Genomic DNA, 13,828 nt, shown 5'->3' on the forward strand with positions numbered 1-13,828 from the left:
TAGGCTGCCATGAAGGCTCTCTTCTTTCAGGGAGGGCAGACGAGAAGATGGCTGGCTTTTCCCGGGCATCAGCCGTGCGAGCTGGACCACACCCCCCATCACCCGCCCCTGTCATCGTTAGACCTCCCTAACTCTGTGCTATCAAAAGCGAATCAGAGTCGTGCCCCTTCCGCTCGCCGCGCCCTGGCATCCTGTCCCTCTTCCCGTCGCACACGTGTGCATGTGTGCACGCGCACACGCGTCACCTTTCTGGGGTCTGCGTGGACTCCGCTCTGTGAATGAGGCCCCAAGCGCGTTCTAGGAGAGCGCCCTGCTCCTCCCTTCCCGGCTCCGATCCCGTCTGTGATCCCACACTCCACCCCCGACTGGCTCCCAGGCTGGCATGGGTTCCCCGAGGACAGTGGCCGTGCCGCTCCTCTCTCTCTCTGGCTGCAGGGAGGGGGTGGGGGAGGCGGGCATCAGCATAGCCAAGGTGTGTGGGTGACCACAGCATAGCTCCTGGAGACTCAGGGAAGCCCCCCACCGTCAGCCCATTGGTGGAGGGGGTACACTGTTTCCGTTAGTGCAGTTGGATTTGAGGGGATCGGCGTAACCCTTTTGCTTGTGCACAGATACCCCAAAAGGCTGTGTGGTGTGGGGGGCCCACAGCGCCCTGCGTGATGGGCGGCAGGTTAGCTGGGCGCTAACATGGTCACGCATGGCGACAGCCCCTTCTCACGGAACTGCGAGCCGCTTCTCAGAAAATGAAATCGAGACAGCGACGCAGCTTTCTGGTCCCAGATGTCGATGAGAGCGCCCTTCCCTGCCCCCCAGGCGGCTCGGACTTTTACAGAGATTTGGGGAGAAAAATCCCTTTTTGAGCACTCTCATGCTCTCATACCAGGAGCAGGGAGAGTGTCTCATGATGACAGCCGCCCAGGTCCCAGTGTAGACTTTTCTGAATAACTCAGTGCTACCCATGGCCATGTGAGGGGGGATCTGGGCAGGAAACGTCACCTCTGTCCCCCTGGGACCTGCACTGACAATCCAGGTCTCGAAGCCTTAGGACACACTCACAAATGTTAAGTACTATAATTTCAATAATTTTTCTATCGATTACCTGTTGGACTGGTAGTATTTTGGATACATCGAGTTGAATAAAATATATTAACATTTATTCTAACAGTAATCGCTGTTAGAATTCGGGGAAGTTTTAAAAATATGAGTTTTATTTCTCAGCCCTGAGGACTTTCATTTAAGGATGGGACGTCAAACTTGCCTCGAGGTCGGCTGTGTTCCTCAGGGTCACGTGGTCACCAAGCATTTTCTGGTATTTTACTCTGTCCATCTGGAATACAATAAGGCAAAAACTTCATCCGTCCAGGAAATTTATAACATAAATAATAGGGCACTTTTGTTCAAAATGAATGAGCCTGTTCAAACTTTGACGTGGGTCTTAGCAGGTGAACTCCGGAAAGCCACGTGCAGCAAACCTTCGGGGCCACGTAGGCCAGCTGTGCAGAAGCTGCGCCTTCTGCAACCGGGTCCGAAGTTTCACCTGGGCCAAATCCCCGCTATTTCCGCCTCACTTAAAATTCTCTTAATTTTAAACAAGTGTGGTTTTTAAAAACTAGAGAGGCCTGAGGATGTTAGGAGGGCAAAGGTGGTATTTTCCACTATCTCTGTTTCCAGAGAAAAAGTAATGTTGCATCTCTACCACAACATCTGTCAGTGATTTTCATCAGATTAAATAAATCCTCAAAGCTGCGATCACAGTTTCTACAATCTTGGAAATGTAGGTTATGCTTTGCATGGAATTTAAAATAGCGTGTTTTTGCAAACACCGCTTCGCAGGCTGACGCTTTACTGGGGTCTCTCGTTTGTGAATTTTTGTTTAAGCCACCATAGCTCAAGGACTTTAGAGTGTTTTTACCATATAAATGCAATAAATGTTTACGAATTTGAGATGCTATTAATTGTAGATTAAAAAGGCACGGAGTTCAGGGGCCCTTCGGCCAGGCCCGCTGAAAACCCGCACTGCAACGCGCTCGGCCAGCAACGGGCCGTGTGAAAATAGATGTCGCCGTTAGATACAAGAGGCCAGCTTCCTGTCATCTTCACAGGTGGGGCCACATGTCCTTTCTGTCGATTACGGCCTTTTCAGTTTTCCAGGAGAGAGGAAGACCGCGGGGGGGAACAGGGGAATTGTATGTCAGAAAGACCTTGAATGAATGATGAGTACAGACCGATATTCATTATTCCTCGATACGAAGAGGCTTGTTCTTAAAATAATTTGCTAAATCTAAACTACAGTGAGATATCACTTAACACACATTAGGATGACTACTATCAAAAACAAGAAAAACAGAGAATAACAAATGTTGGTGAGGGCGTGAGACGTTGGACCCTGTGCGTTACTGGTGGGAATCTAAAATGGTGGGACTTCTGTGGAAATCAGTTTGGTGGTTCCTCGAATTTAACATAGAATCACCATACGACCCAGCAATTCCGTTTCCGAGTGTCCACATGAGAGCATTGAAGGCAGAGTCAAACAGACACGTGTACACCAGTGTCCATAGCATCATTAATCACAGCAGCGAAAAGGCAGACACAACCCAAGCACCTGTCCATCAACAGACAGGAGGATAAACACAATGTGGTCCATCCCTACAATGGAATATTATTCAGCCTTTAAAAAGCAAGGAAGTCCTGTCGCATGCTGCAGCATGGGCGAACCTTGACGATATTATGCTGAGTGAAATAAGCGAGACACACAAAGGACAAATAATGTGTGATTCCACTTCGGTGAGGTAGGTACTGGGCTAGTTCGGTTCTTAGAACAGCAGTTGCCAGGGTTTAGGGAAAGGGAGAGATGGGAGTTATTGTTTACTAGGCACAGAGTTTCTGTCAAGAGCGATGTAAAAGTTCTGGAAATGTGTAACACTGCGAATGTACTTAAGGGCACCGAGTTGCACAATAAAAATAGCTTAGAAGGTAAATAAACTCTTTTGAAAAATGAGTTGCTGAGCTAAGCTGAGGTTTTGAAGCAAACTTGGGAGCAAGCGGGGAGCTGGGACGCTGTCTTAGGGCTTGTTTACCAGAGCTGATGCAGGCCAGTCTCCTCTCCGGCCCGGATAAGACTTTAAACGAACAGCACAATTCTTTGTTGTTGTTTTTTTAAAAAGTGCAATCTTCCAACAAGAACCTCTCCTCAGATGTGCAGATCTTCAGGCCTTTTTCCTCGTTCACTTCTTATCGGTCCCAACAGGTGGAGGCATCGGAGGATGGCAGGTGGGTAAAGTCTGCGACCTCCCGCCTCTGCCCCAGGTTAATGGGACTGAACGCGCCCCGCTCTGGTTGTGCCCCAAAAGTCTGCTCTGACTGAAGCCAGCCTACCTCAGCCCAGAATCGTCCCTTTGAGGGTGCACACATGGGATGGTCACATCCTGAGCGCCCTTTCCGCCCTGAGTCCCTTTGACCTGGCCGAGTCACAAACACCACACCCGGCAGAAAGAATAGGGCCTGCCAGGGCCAGGACACGGGGTTGGTGGCCTCAGCGGCTTCCTGGAGACCCCGGTGGGCCCGGCGGTGTTAGACCCGCAGGCGAGGAGTCTTGGCTGTGCGCCCCATCTGTAAAAGTGTGATGTGACACGCACTGATAACATACAGCTTTAAGACATATGCCAGAAGCAAGGATACTGGAACTTAATTCTTGTTTAGTATTTACTTATTTTTAATATTTGTGAAAATATAAAATTTAATATTGACTTCTATAATTTTTTGATTATTTACCATTTCTATGTTTCTTTGCCAAGGGACCGCCTGGGGCATAGACAGCCGCTGGGAGGCCACTGCTCCGGGAGCTCTCCTCTCTGGGAGCTCGCCCCCAGCCAGGCAATGCTTCATAGACTCCAGGTGTAATGTTTCACAAACCCCCACCTCACCCTTGGTGCAGAGGATGCTGTAAAGCACCGGGTTTGCCAGTCCCCAACCCCCAGCCCACCTCCAGCCAACGCCCCCGCTGTCATGGGAAGCACAGTTGTTTCCTCGAGTCCACAGGCTTTTCTCTGATGCGCTGTGCCTTGATGAGCAGAGTCCAGCAAGCCCTCAAAACCAACAGCTCCAGTACCGCCAGGTCGGAGCGGAGTGCCTCTGTGAGTCAGGTTAGGAAGGAGAGCCGTCTTCATGCGCCATGCAGACCCAGCCGAGCACCAGTCCCTGTCACCTTAGGGAGTGAGCCGGGACTGGCGGGGGAGGGGGTCTCTGGTAGCCCCAGAGTCTTTCAGCAGTCATGCTGTGAGTCTCCTCGAGAAGCTCATTTGAAAGGGAGACACTAAAGTGAGCGCCAGGGAAGTTATCATACCCGCTACTGGGCGACAGACTCCAGAAGCCAGGCTGCAGATTTCGCTGGTATTTTCTGATGCTGGGACTGGAGCAAGGTCGCTTACTCACCTGTGCTGCTGCCGATCCCGTGGCCAAACCGCATTTCCAGTGAAGAGGGAAAATCTAAGTCAGCTAACCACACACAGGAAGCCGACCTCTTATAACAACTCACGCATGCATTTCCCAAGACGTAGACCTAAGACCCACCCTCATCCTGTCTAAAGTAGGAGACACTCCGGGCCGGAGTGTGAAGGCTCACCTCTGAGACGCCTCTGAGGCCGGGGAGGCCAGCGGGGGGACGGGGGGACCACATGCCGGAGCTCCAAGGCTGGAGACCCTTTGTGCACACACACAAGGGATCAGGTGCTGGGAGCAAAGCACCAGGGTGGCCACTGCAGGCCCGCGCTCTGCCTGCGACAGGGCCACCTCTCCTGGGAGCCAGACGCTCCCCTTCCTTGGAGCATGGTCCAATTCCGTTATGATTTTTTATAGTCCAGTTCTGTGCATCGGGGTGTGTGTGTGTGTGTGTGTGTGTGTGATACAGACAGTAACATAGAAGTGATTAACTTTCTGCTTATCTTCTTTTCAACACTACATTGAATACACACACACACACACACACACACACACACAGACGATACATATTTGTATGCATATATATAAATACATATATAACATAATATGACCTGAGCTTCTGGCCACCTTTCGGGCGTCCCTGGAGCAGAGGAGCTGATCTCCTGCATGTGTGTTGGTTCTGACGACATTCGCTCCCTGTAGTGGACTTTGTCTTCAGGTTCTTGCTGTGGGGAGGGGGGCGTTTCTGTTTCTGCCTTAGAGCCTTGACTTACTTAGGTCGTAAGACGCGTGGCAAGTGGAGGCGATGGAAGCAGTCGCCAGCTCGTGGTACGTAGGTGGCCGGGCCTCATTGGAAGGTGATGCTGCATAATTTGTTATCAGAAACAAATCATCCCTCCTTCAGGCTCTGTGTAGATTTTTAAAGGAACCTTCAAAAGTTACTTTTGTGCTACCATTTCCGTATTCCTTTCCCAAACATTTATAAAATGTTAGAATCCAGAACATGGTTCCCGAGCCTTGGATGCAGAACCCGTGGCCGTGAGCGCCCTGGAGGCCGGGCCCATGGGTGGCGTGGGCGTCGCTGCAGGACGTGAGGGGGTCCAAACGAATCCAAACGGCCTAGGGAGGGGTTCACACCCGAGCTGAGCTTACTCACCTGTGCTGCTGCCGATCCCGTGGCCAAACCGCATTTCCAGTGAAGAGGGAAAATCTAAGTCAGCTAACCACACACAGGAAGCCGAACCAGATCATGCTCGTGTGGGGACACTTCTGTGCTGTGCAGGAAGCCTTGAAGTTTCTTAGTCTCGCGGAGTAACAGGTCACGTGGGGAGGGTTTCGGGTGTTCGCGCTAAACTCGACGGTGTAAACAGTGGACGCGCTGACCCCTGGGCCCTCTGCCTGCAGCAGCGCACGGCTAAGATGAGCAGTTTCCTCCGACGGGCCCAGCAGCAGAGCGGACGGGAGGTGCCGGGCAGCTCACAGCATGCATTCCGCTCGCTCAGCCCAGCAAGACTCCTGAAACAAGACTGCCCACCGCCGCCAGCTGCCCCATCGCACTCGCTGCTGGACTCACCTGTAGTCGCTCCCGGGTCACCTGACCTCTGCTCGAGCCACTCAAGAGTGTGCGCACCTGTGTGCTACTGGCGACGTGTTCTGATGTTTTAAAATGGTGACACGCGCAGCCATTTAAGAATACGGGAGTGTAGAATAACCTGGAGTGAGCGCACCATGTCCTACGTGCAGAAGGCACACGACGGAGCAATATGACTTTCTGTAAAGAAGAGAAATTCGAAAACTATGCAGAGCGTCTGCCTGCCCACGGGAAGGGTGACGGGAAGGACAGCAGAGTGCCAGCGGCTCGTCTCCAGGTGGCAGAATCACAGCGCTTCTGACATGTTTTGGTTTGTCCACTTCTCAGCAATGAACACACATCACTTTGGTCCTGTAATCTGTCCCCTCAGTTTTGGTGACAGTGTAGGTGAGCGCAGTATGATTTAATGTGTTAACAAGTGACAGTAGCTTCGCAAGGACCTTACATTTTTACTACTGGGTCCCACAGGGTCCAGGAGCTTTATGCTGGCCCTAGGATCTCACCCGGTAGAAGCTGCTGGGAGCCACGAGGGCAGGACTCTCCTTAGCCGGAGTCACCAAGGTCACCCAGTGTGACCCTGCTTTCCTGCTTCAGAAGCTCCTGTGTTCAAAATCTGAAACTGAACCCCTGGGCTGGCCCGTGTTTACAATTTAAGGATGAACCAGAAAAACGGAAGCAAAACGGGATTTCGGCAGCTCGCCTGCTGTTTGCTCAATCTGTTTTCCTCTCTCCCGCTTCGCCTGAGCTCGGCCCAGGAGCAGGAGGGCCCCACATGTGTCCCGAGCCCAGCGGCCAGGTGGCCACTGTGGCAAAACGATACAGAGGCAGAGGTCTGCTTCCGGCTCCCTCTTCCCTCCTCCCTCCTCCCTCCTCTACCGTTGCTTGTCACCCTCCCCTAAAACCAGCCCTTCCTGCCGTCTGTGGGTCGTTCCACTAAACCCTCTCTCTTCTTGTCCCGCAGCCCGCCCAAACCGACCGTGTTCATCTCCGGTGTCATCGCCCGGGTAAGAGCCATCCGTTCCACCCCACGGGGCCTCGGCACGTGCCTCCTGGTTCCTTCTGTCTCTGCTTAACCCCGTTCTGGCCGGGGCCCGTGGCACTTTGCCATCTCATGTCCACGGAGGGTGTAGTGAGGAATTTGTGAACGGTGACAACGAGGGCCACACGGCGTGAGCGGGAGCTGCTGCCTCTGCCCCCGCACCCCTCCCTCGTCTCTGTAGACTCCCAGGGCTCAGAGGGCCGCCCACAGGCCACGTGGCTCTGGGTGACCCGTGAGCCGAGAATGTTTTTACATTTTTTAAACAGTTGAAAAACTCGTAAGAACTCTCTGTTGTGACGTGTGAAAATTATATGTAATTCAAATTTCAGTGTCCAGGATAAAGTTTACGCGGCACATGGCCACGCCCATCCTGCACTGTCTGTGGCCACTTTCTCGCTGGGCTGAATAGTTGAGGCAGAGAGTATGACCCGCAGAGCCTAAGATACTTACTGTCTGGCACCGCAGAAGATGTTTGCTGAGCCCTGGACTAGAGTCCTGGGTTTCAGTCATTCTCTCTACATTTCAGGAGCCCCCTCTCCTGGTGAGACCCAGCACTGTGCTCTAATGCAGACCCCACCACCAGCAAACTTCCATTTCAGGGATGGCTCACTAGTACCGTCCATGGTTCTGTGGCTCGCAGTACACATGAGCACTTAGCATACGATGTGTAAAGAAAATGCCAATCCTGGGGACGGCTCACCACGGCCATCCAGAGACTCTGGGACAGACAGGTGGCACATCTACTATATGTGAGAAAATTAGATGTGGACACAAGTCCAAAGTCAACCATGGCCTGTTGCTCAGCCATGGCTCCAGCCCGCCCAGGGCGGGCCAGGCCCCAGCCCTATCACATGTACAATACCCCGAAAACAGCTGGGTACCCTCTCTGAGACTCAGCGGTCGAGTCAGGCCCTGCCCTGTGTGTTCCCTTCCAAACCAGCACCCACTCACGGCTGGGGCGGCAAGTAGGAGTTTAAGACCCTGCGTTTCCTTCTGTCTTATCCCCAGTTCAAAAGCTTACAGGAACCACTCCAGCAGAGGAAAGCCGCCCAGCACCCTTAGTGCCCAGTGAGCCGCCTGGGGACCGACCTCGTGGCGGCGGGGGGCAGAGACAGCTAAGATTCTCACCTTCTGGGTGGTATGTGGGCCGTGGTGACCCTTTAGGTCCTCAGAAAGCTTCAGGACCCCCCACCCCAGTCCCGCGAGACAGGCCTCTGCCTGCCCACAGGCCCCCATTTCGTCACCCGATCTGCAGGGGTGGGAGGATGGGGGTCGTGCCCCGATTCGATGTCGATGAACCGTGTGTTCTGTCTCCCGACAGGGCGACAAAGACTTCCCCCCGGCGGCCGCCCAGGTGGCTCACCAGAAGCCCCACGCCTCCATGGAGAAGCACGCGTCCCCGAGAACCCAGCACATCCAGCAGCCTCGCAAGTGACCGGCGAGGACCGGGAGCCCTCACCAGCCGTGCCTCGGTCCCCCGACATTGGGTATTTCCCCCGCAAAGAGAACCGCATTTTCTTCAAAACACAGCCCTGCTGGGAAATCTGAGGCAAAGCAGAGCGCCCTTCCTTTGCCTGTCATTTCCGCTTCAGAGCCCAGAAACGGGCCCCACACCTTGTTCCCAGGGGCCCTGGCGGTACCTGTGGTGTCCGCGCCCCTGGAGAACTCTCAGCCCCGAGTAAAACCAGGCGTTCCGTTTAACTCCCGTTCTGCTTCAGCAGATGCCCAAAGTCCCTGCTCTTAAAAGCCAGGGGCACAAATCTAGGAGAATTCGGTTAAGGTCAGTGAGAAGCTCCGTCATCCGGTGCCTTTCAGAGCTAGGACAACACAGCCGTGCCGCCCAGGGAAGCTGCGAAGTGAGGGTGCTGATCACGGGGAGGGTTCAGAGAGGCGGGCCAGGGAAGACCCAGCACAGATGGCAGTGACACCGAATTTCACCCCATGTGACCTTCTGCATGTGTTTCCCGCCCAGAGCTGGGTGCTCCCCAGCTCCCGGCTGCAGAGCTCCCTGCTCCCTGAAAAGCCAAAAGCCTCCTCTACGCGGATGGTAACATCTTCCAGATCAGAGGCCCTGACCGCCCCCCTCGCCAGCAGTGGCGCCTGCCGCAGGCACATCGGCAGCTTCTGATGCCATTACCAGACCCAGGCCTGCCAAGGCAGACCTGGTCAGACCCGCCTCTCGCCTTTCCCGACGGGAAAAGCACTGCACCCCACATCCTAAAGGCAGCATGCGATCTCCCACCTCACTGCAGAAGCTGGGGTCTAACCCTCAAGGCACGGTGTCGTCACAGTTGGTTTTTCTTAATCGCTGAGGTGTTGGTATAATCTGAGGCTGGGTTTTGGAGATGCAGACCCCCTGGGCAGCACAGGTGCCACCGACAACCAGCAAGCAGCCTCCCCCAGCCGCCTCCTGGAGCCGGCAGCCGGGAAGGGACGCTGAGGGCACACAGCACGAGGTCATGGTGCTCTCTGCGACCGAGATTAAGACGCATCTTGATGTTTCTCCGTTTTGCAGCCAGGAGCGCCGTGCTGTTTCCCAAGGTGCATATTTTATGTACTTTTAGCTGCATCTGGCATGTATCTGCGGGCTCTAGGTCACTGAAACAAAATATTTTCCTGAATTTTACCAGTTGTTAACTTCAAGAATAATAATGGTTATAATAAAGCCGTCGGATTTCTTCTCATGACTTGTTTATTCTTATGTTTCAGAGGTTTTTCTTTTACATTTTACTAGGGTTGCCAGGTGGTTGCACGTGTGACGGTATTTTCACAGACTGTTTCCCAGACACGAAGTTGGGCTATTGGACACCTGGCACCTGGAGTCTAATCATCTACTCTAAAATGTCCTGAAATGGAAAGCTGAAGGCAGTTGATTAAAACTCCTGCCGTGGGCCTAGCAGCTGGCCCTGAGCTGGGTGGGCCCTTTGGAAACAGGCTTAAGGAGGAATTAGCAGCAGTAAGCCCAGGGGTGGCTGTGGGCAGCTTTCGACCAACAAGGCATTTGCCTATCCCCAAAGGTCTCCCGTAACCCCTAGGAGCAGGATGCGAAAATAATCACAGCTCTTCAAGCCCGAGATCCAGAAGCAGATCACGGATCTGAGGTGTTCTCACCCAGTGCCCCGTGGGTCAGGGGAGGACCCGGGCGTGCTGCAGTCTCAAGTGCTGACTCACGTGCACACGAGCACACGCCCGAACCTGAACAGTGCTGCTCCCCGTCCTTGGTCCTGGTTCTTTCACGAGCCAGGTGTGGACGCAAGTGAGTCCGAGTCTACAGCGGGGAACAAAACTGCAGGGCGTGACAGGCCGGCGGCTTGAACGAGGGCCGGTCCCGGAGACCCCCGCTGAGGCACCCTAGAAAGGGCAGGGCTGTGGGGGAGGGGAGAGATTGCCGGACCCAGCGGGGTTTTTAATTAATTAATTAGCTTTGCGACATCTGCCTCCCCGCCTCGGCGGCCTGTGGCACTCCTGTCTTGCAGCTTTGTCTAACTTCACAGCTACCGTGCTGGTTAAATGCTGGTTAAATGCGTCTTCTTGCAAACCCAAAGTAAACTTTCCTTCCCCAAGACTTGGCATCCTGCTGGCCTCTGCGGTACAAAAACAAAAACAAAACAAAAGCCAGGCATTGCATAACTCTCTCCCCGGAGGCGTCTCTAGCCGTATGCTCCTGAAAAACAGAGCCGGTAGGTGGGCGGTGGCAGTTACCCAGGAAACTGCGTACTTGAAATGTCCTTAATAGTTGCATTAGCCAGGGGTCTCCAGAGGAAGAGAACCAATAGGAGGATGTGGGCAGGTGGATGGGTGGGTAGGTAGGTGGGTAGAAGGAATTGGCTCATACGATTATGGAGGCTGGCCACTAAGTCCAAAACCTACAGGGTGGACCAGCAGGCTGGAGACCTGGAGAAGAGCCAGTGTTGCGGTTCGAGTCCAAAGGCGTCTGCTGGCAGAATTCCCTTCTTGCTTGGAAAGTGGGGCAGCGGGAGGTCAATTTGTGTTCTATTATGACCATCAACTGATTTGATGAGGCCCACCCACATGAGGGCACTATACTTCAGTCAAAGTCCACTGATTTAAATACAAATCTCAATCAAAAAGGCCCTCACAGAATAACATTTGAGCAAATATCTGGGCCCTGGCCCAGCCAAGTTGACATAAAATGAACCATCACATGAGTTTATTGCAGCTCATTTTCCTGAGACCCCCCCTCTCCTCAAGCATCTGGCATCTGATTTTACTCTGACCGCGTTGAAGCATCTGTACACCTCATAACATTCTGTCTAACGTTTGACTTGCTCTTCCAAGACGCACTTTCCAAAATTCAATTAAGGGCATTCATGTCAAGAGAAAATGAATTTTCTCATCCTCCCCTTTAATCCTAAATATTATTATAAATCCAACTGCCACGCTTTCCAAAAGAAAATCCAATTTGTCAACTGGAAAAGACCCAACATGATCTGATGTAATGAACTGATAGAATCTGGAGGGTTTGGGACTCCACCCAGAAGCCCTAAACGAGGTTTTTGATTACACTGATGCATTGCCATCCCGTGCTGCCGAGGATCACCTAAAAGAGAGAGTCCCACATTCTGTAGCACAAAGCCTCCGTTTCTGTACAAATTGCTAGAAACCTGCATGTGTCATTCTTTAAATAGAAACAGTTTGAGAACATGGAATGTGCTTAGAGTTCTAATAATGACCTTCATTATCTCCGGGGCAGTGGTCTCCACCTGGGGTTGGTGACGTTCCCCCCAGGGAACATGTGGCAATGCCTGGACATGACTTTGGATGTCACAGCTGGAGACGGGGGAGGGATGCTAGTGAGCAGATGCCAGGGATGCTGCTAAAAATCTTACAGTTTGCAGGACAGCCTCGGCTACAAAGAATTATTTAGACCAAAATGTCAGCCGTGCCGAGGCTGAGAAACCTTAACGGTTTTGTTCTAGAAGTCCATGACTTATATGAGTGTAGGTAAACAAGTAAAGTCAAATTCTCCTCATGCCGGAGTCTTGAAAAAGAAAATATGTGTTTCAGTGACAAGGACACTAAAGTGGAAGCAGCTAAAGAAGCTCAAGCTGTGTCTGCTCATTCATCCCTGGAGCAGAAATAGCAAATTGCGATGATGCAGATTTGCTCCTGGATGCCATGGAAATTTTTAGATAGAGCAAGCTTTCTCCTCCAGAGAGAGCGTGCAGTGGTCCTGCGGCACCGTGATTGTTTTCCTAGTCACCGATGCAAAGAGTTGTGGAGATAAAGGTCCCTCGGTGGCCTCCCCCACACGCTCACCCGGACAGGCAGGACGAACGCACAGGCCTGTGGCTCAGCTACTTAAATCATCTCGAAGGAAGGTCTAGAAACCTCTTTCCAAACCATCACAGTCTGTTTTCCCAAACGGACCATGTGTGTCTCAAGCTGATTAGCCTCAGTGTTATCAGTACACGTGGCAGAGTGAAGAACACAGCATCTCTGCAGAGCGGGCTGCTGCGCATGAGGTGAAGGCACGTGAAACTTGTGTCGGCAAGCGCTTCAGGGCAGGACGCCCGCTTGCCTCGCACCCCTGTGTCCTGGCACAGTCCCCCCACCCCCACCCCCGGACGCAGCCCCTGCACGAACCCTGATTTCCATCACAAAAGGGAAAGGAAGAGGCCAGCTGTGAATTCTTGGGGGATGTGACCATCTCTTAAACCCCTGGAGCCTCCCAATAACCCACACTACCTAGATCGTAGACTTGGGGAGCAGACACCGTTGTACCCCTCAGACACTGGAGATGTCCAGTTTGTTAGCGCTGCTTTTATCTGCAACATGCACAGCTAGATTATATCATGTGGGATATAAAAAACACATTTCAGAGCACGAGACGGAACAAAAGTTTGCAGAAGTCACGTGTTTTATCATAAAATTCTCTATCTTCTGTGCCAATGATGCCTTCGCTTCTGTATGTCAGTTGGCTAGAAACTTTCAGGTTTAGTCACCTCTGAAAAGCACTGCTATTTCAGGGTGCCGTCACTGACTTGGGGAAGCCCTGTGTGCGCCTTCAGAATTCGCTCGGTGCAAACAAGCCTCGCTTTCAGTTAGATTCAGACTCACCCTGATTCCAGTCACCAAAATTAACAAGTACCGGCTGTCATATCATAGCAGAACCAGAACCAACCGGAAAGGCCCTTAAAGTGTTTGTGGTTCCCAGACCTTCTCAACGTATCTTCAAACTGGAAACCAGAGCAGTGCGGGTGACCATCCCTCCTCATGTAATAGGACCAGTCTGAGAAACCCACATCCTGACAAGTGCCCCCTCTCAGACCGTTTAAATTGGGCCTAAAAAGGCAGATTTAGGAGCAGAAAGGATCTCTGAATAAAAATAATAACTTCCCCCCACACACATACCAAAAAAAAACAAAAACAAAACCTAAGAAACCACGTTTGGTGTAACCATAAATTAGATTTCCATGAAGCGCAATAAGAAAATCCCCGCAAATTATGTATGAGGTCACGTCATAGATAGTTTAACAGCCCTACGATGATGCTAAGTCCTTCATGCCAGTTAAAATAACTAACGAAGTCTCTCATGTATTTATTGTTTGGGTTACACAGCTAGTTTTTTCCGACCTTAATGCTATTTTTTTTTTCAACTTTATAGGTTAAGCTATTTAACTATCCTCATAGAGGCTCTTGACATCTTGAAAGTTATCCTAGGAAACAACAACAAAACCAAAAGATGATTACTTTGCCGACACAAAATGATTGCAATGTCTAAGAAAGAGAGCTGACAT

General features: G+C 52.0%; 1 protein-coding gene across 1 annotated transcript in view; it reads left to right on the plus strand.

The window, feature by feature from the left end:
- Positions 1-9,751, plus strand: part of DAP (death associated protein) — a 52,920-nt gene extending 43,169 nt beyond the window's left edge. The window contains exons 3-4 of the mRNA XM_039842774.1: positions 6,990-7,032; positions 8,389-9,751. Coding sequence (XP_039698708.1) covers positions 6,990-7,032; positions 8,389-8,502 — 157 coding nt within the window. The 3' untranslated portion in view covers positions 8,503-9,751. The remainder of the gene's footprint in view (positions 1-6,989; positions 7,033-8,388) is intronic.
- The last annotated feature ends 4,077 nt before the right edge of the window (positions 9,752-13,828 follow it).

Source organism: Pteropus medius, unplaced genomic scaffold, assembly GCF_902729225.1.
Source record: "Pteropus medius unplaced genomic scaffold, Ma_sr-lr_union100, whole genome shotgun sequence".
Lineage (NCBI taxonomy): Eukaryota > Metazoa > Chordata > Mammalia > Chiroptera > Pteropodidae > Pteropus > Pteropus medius.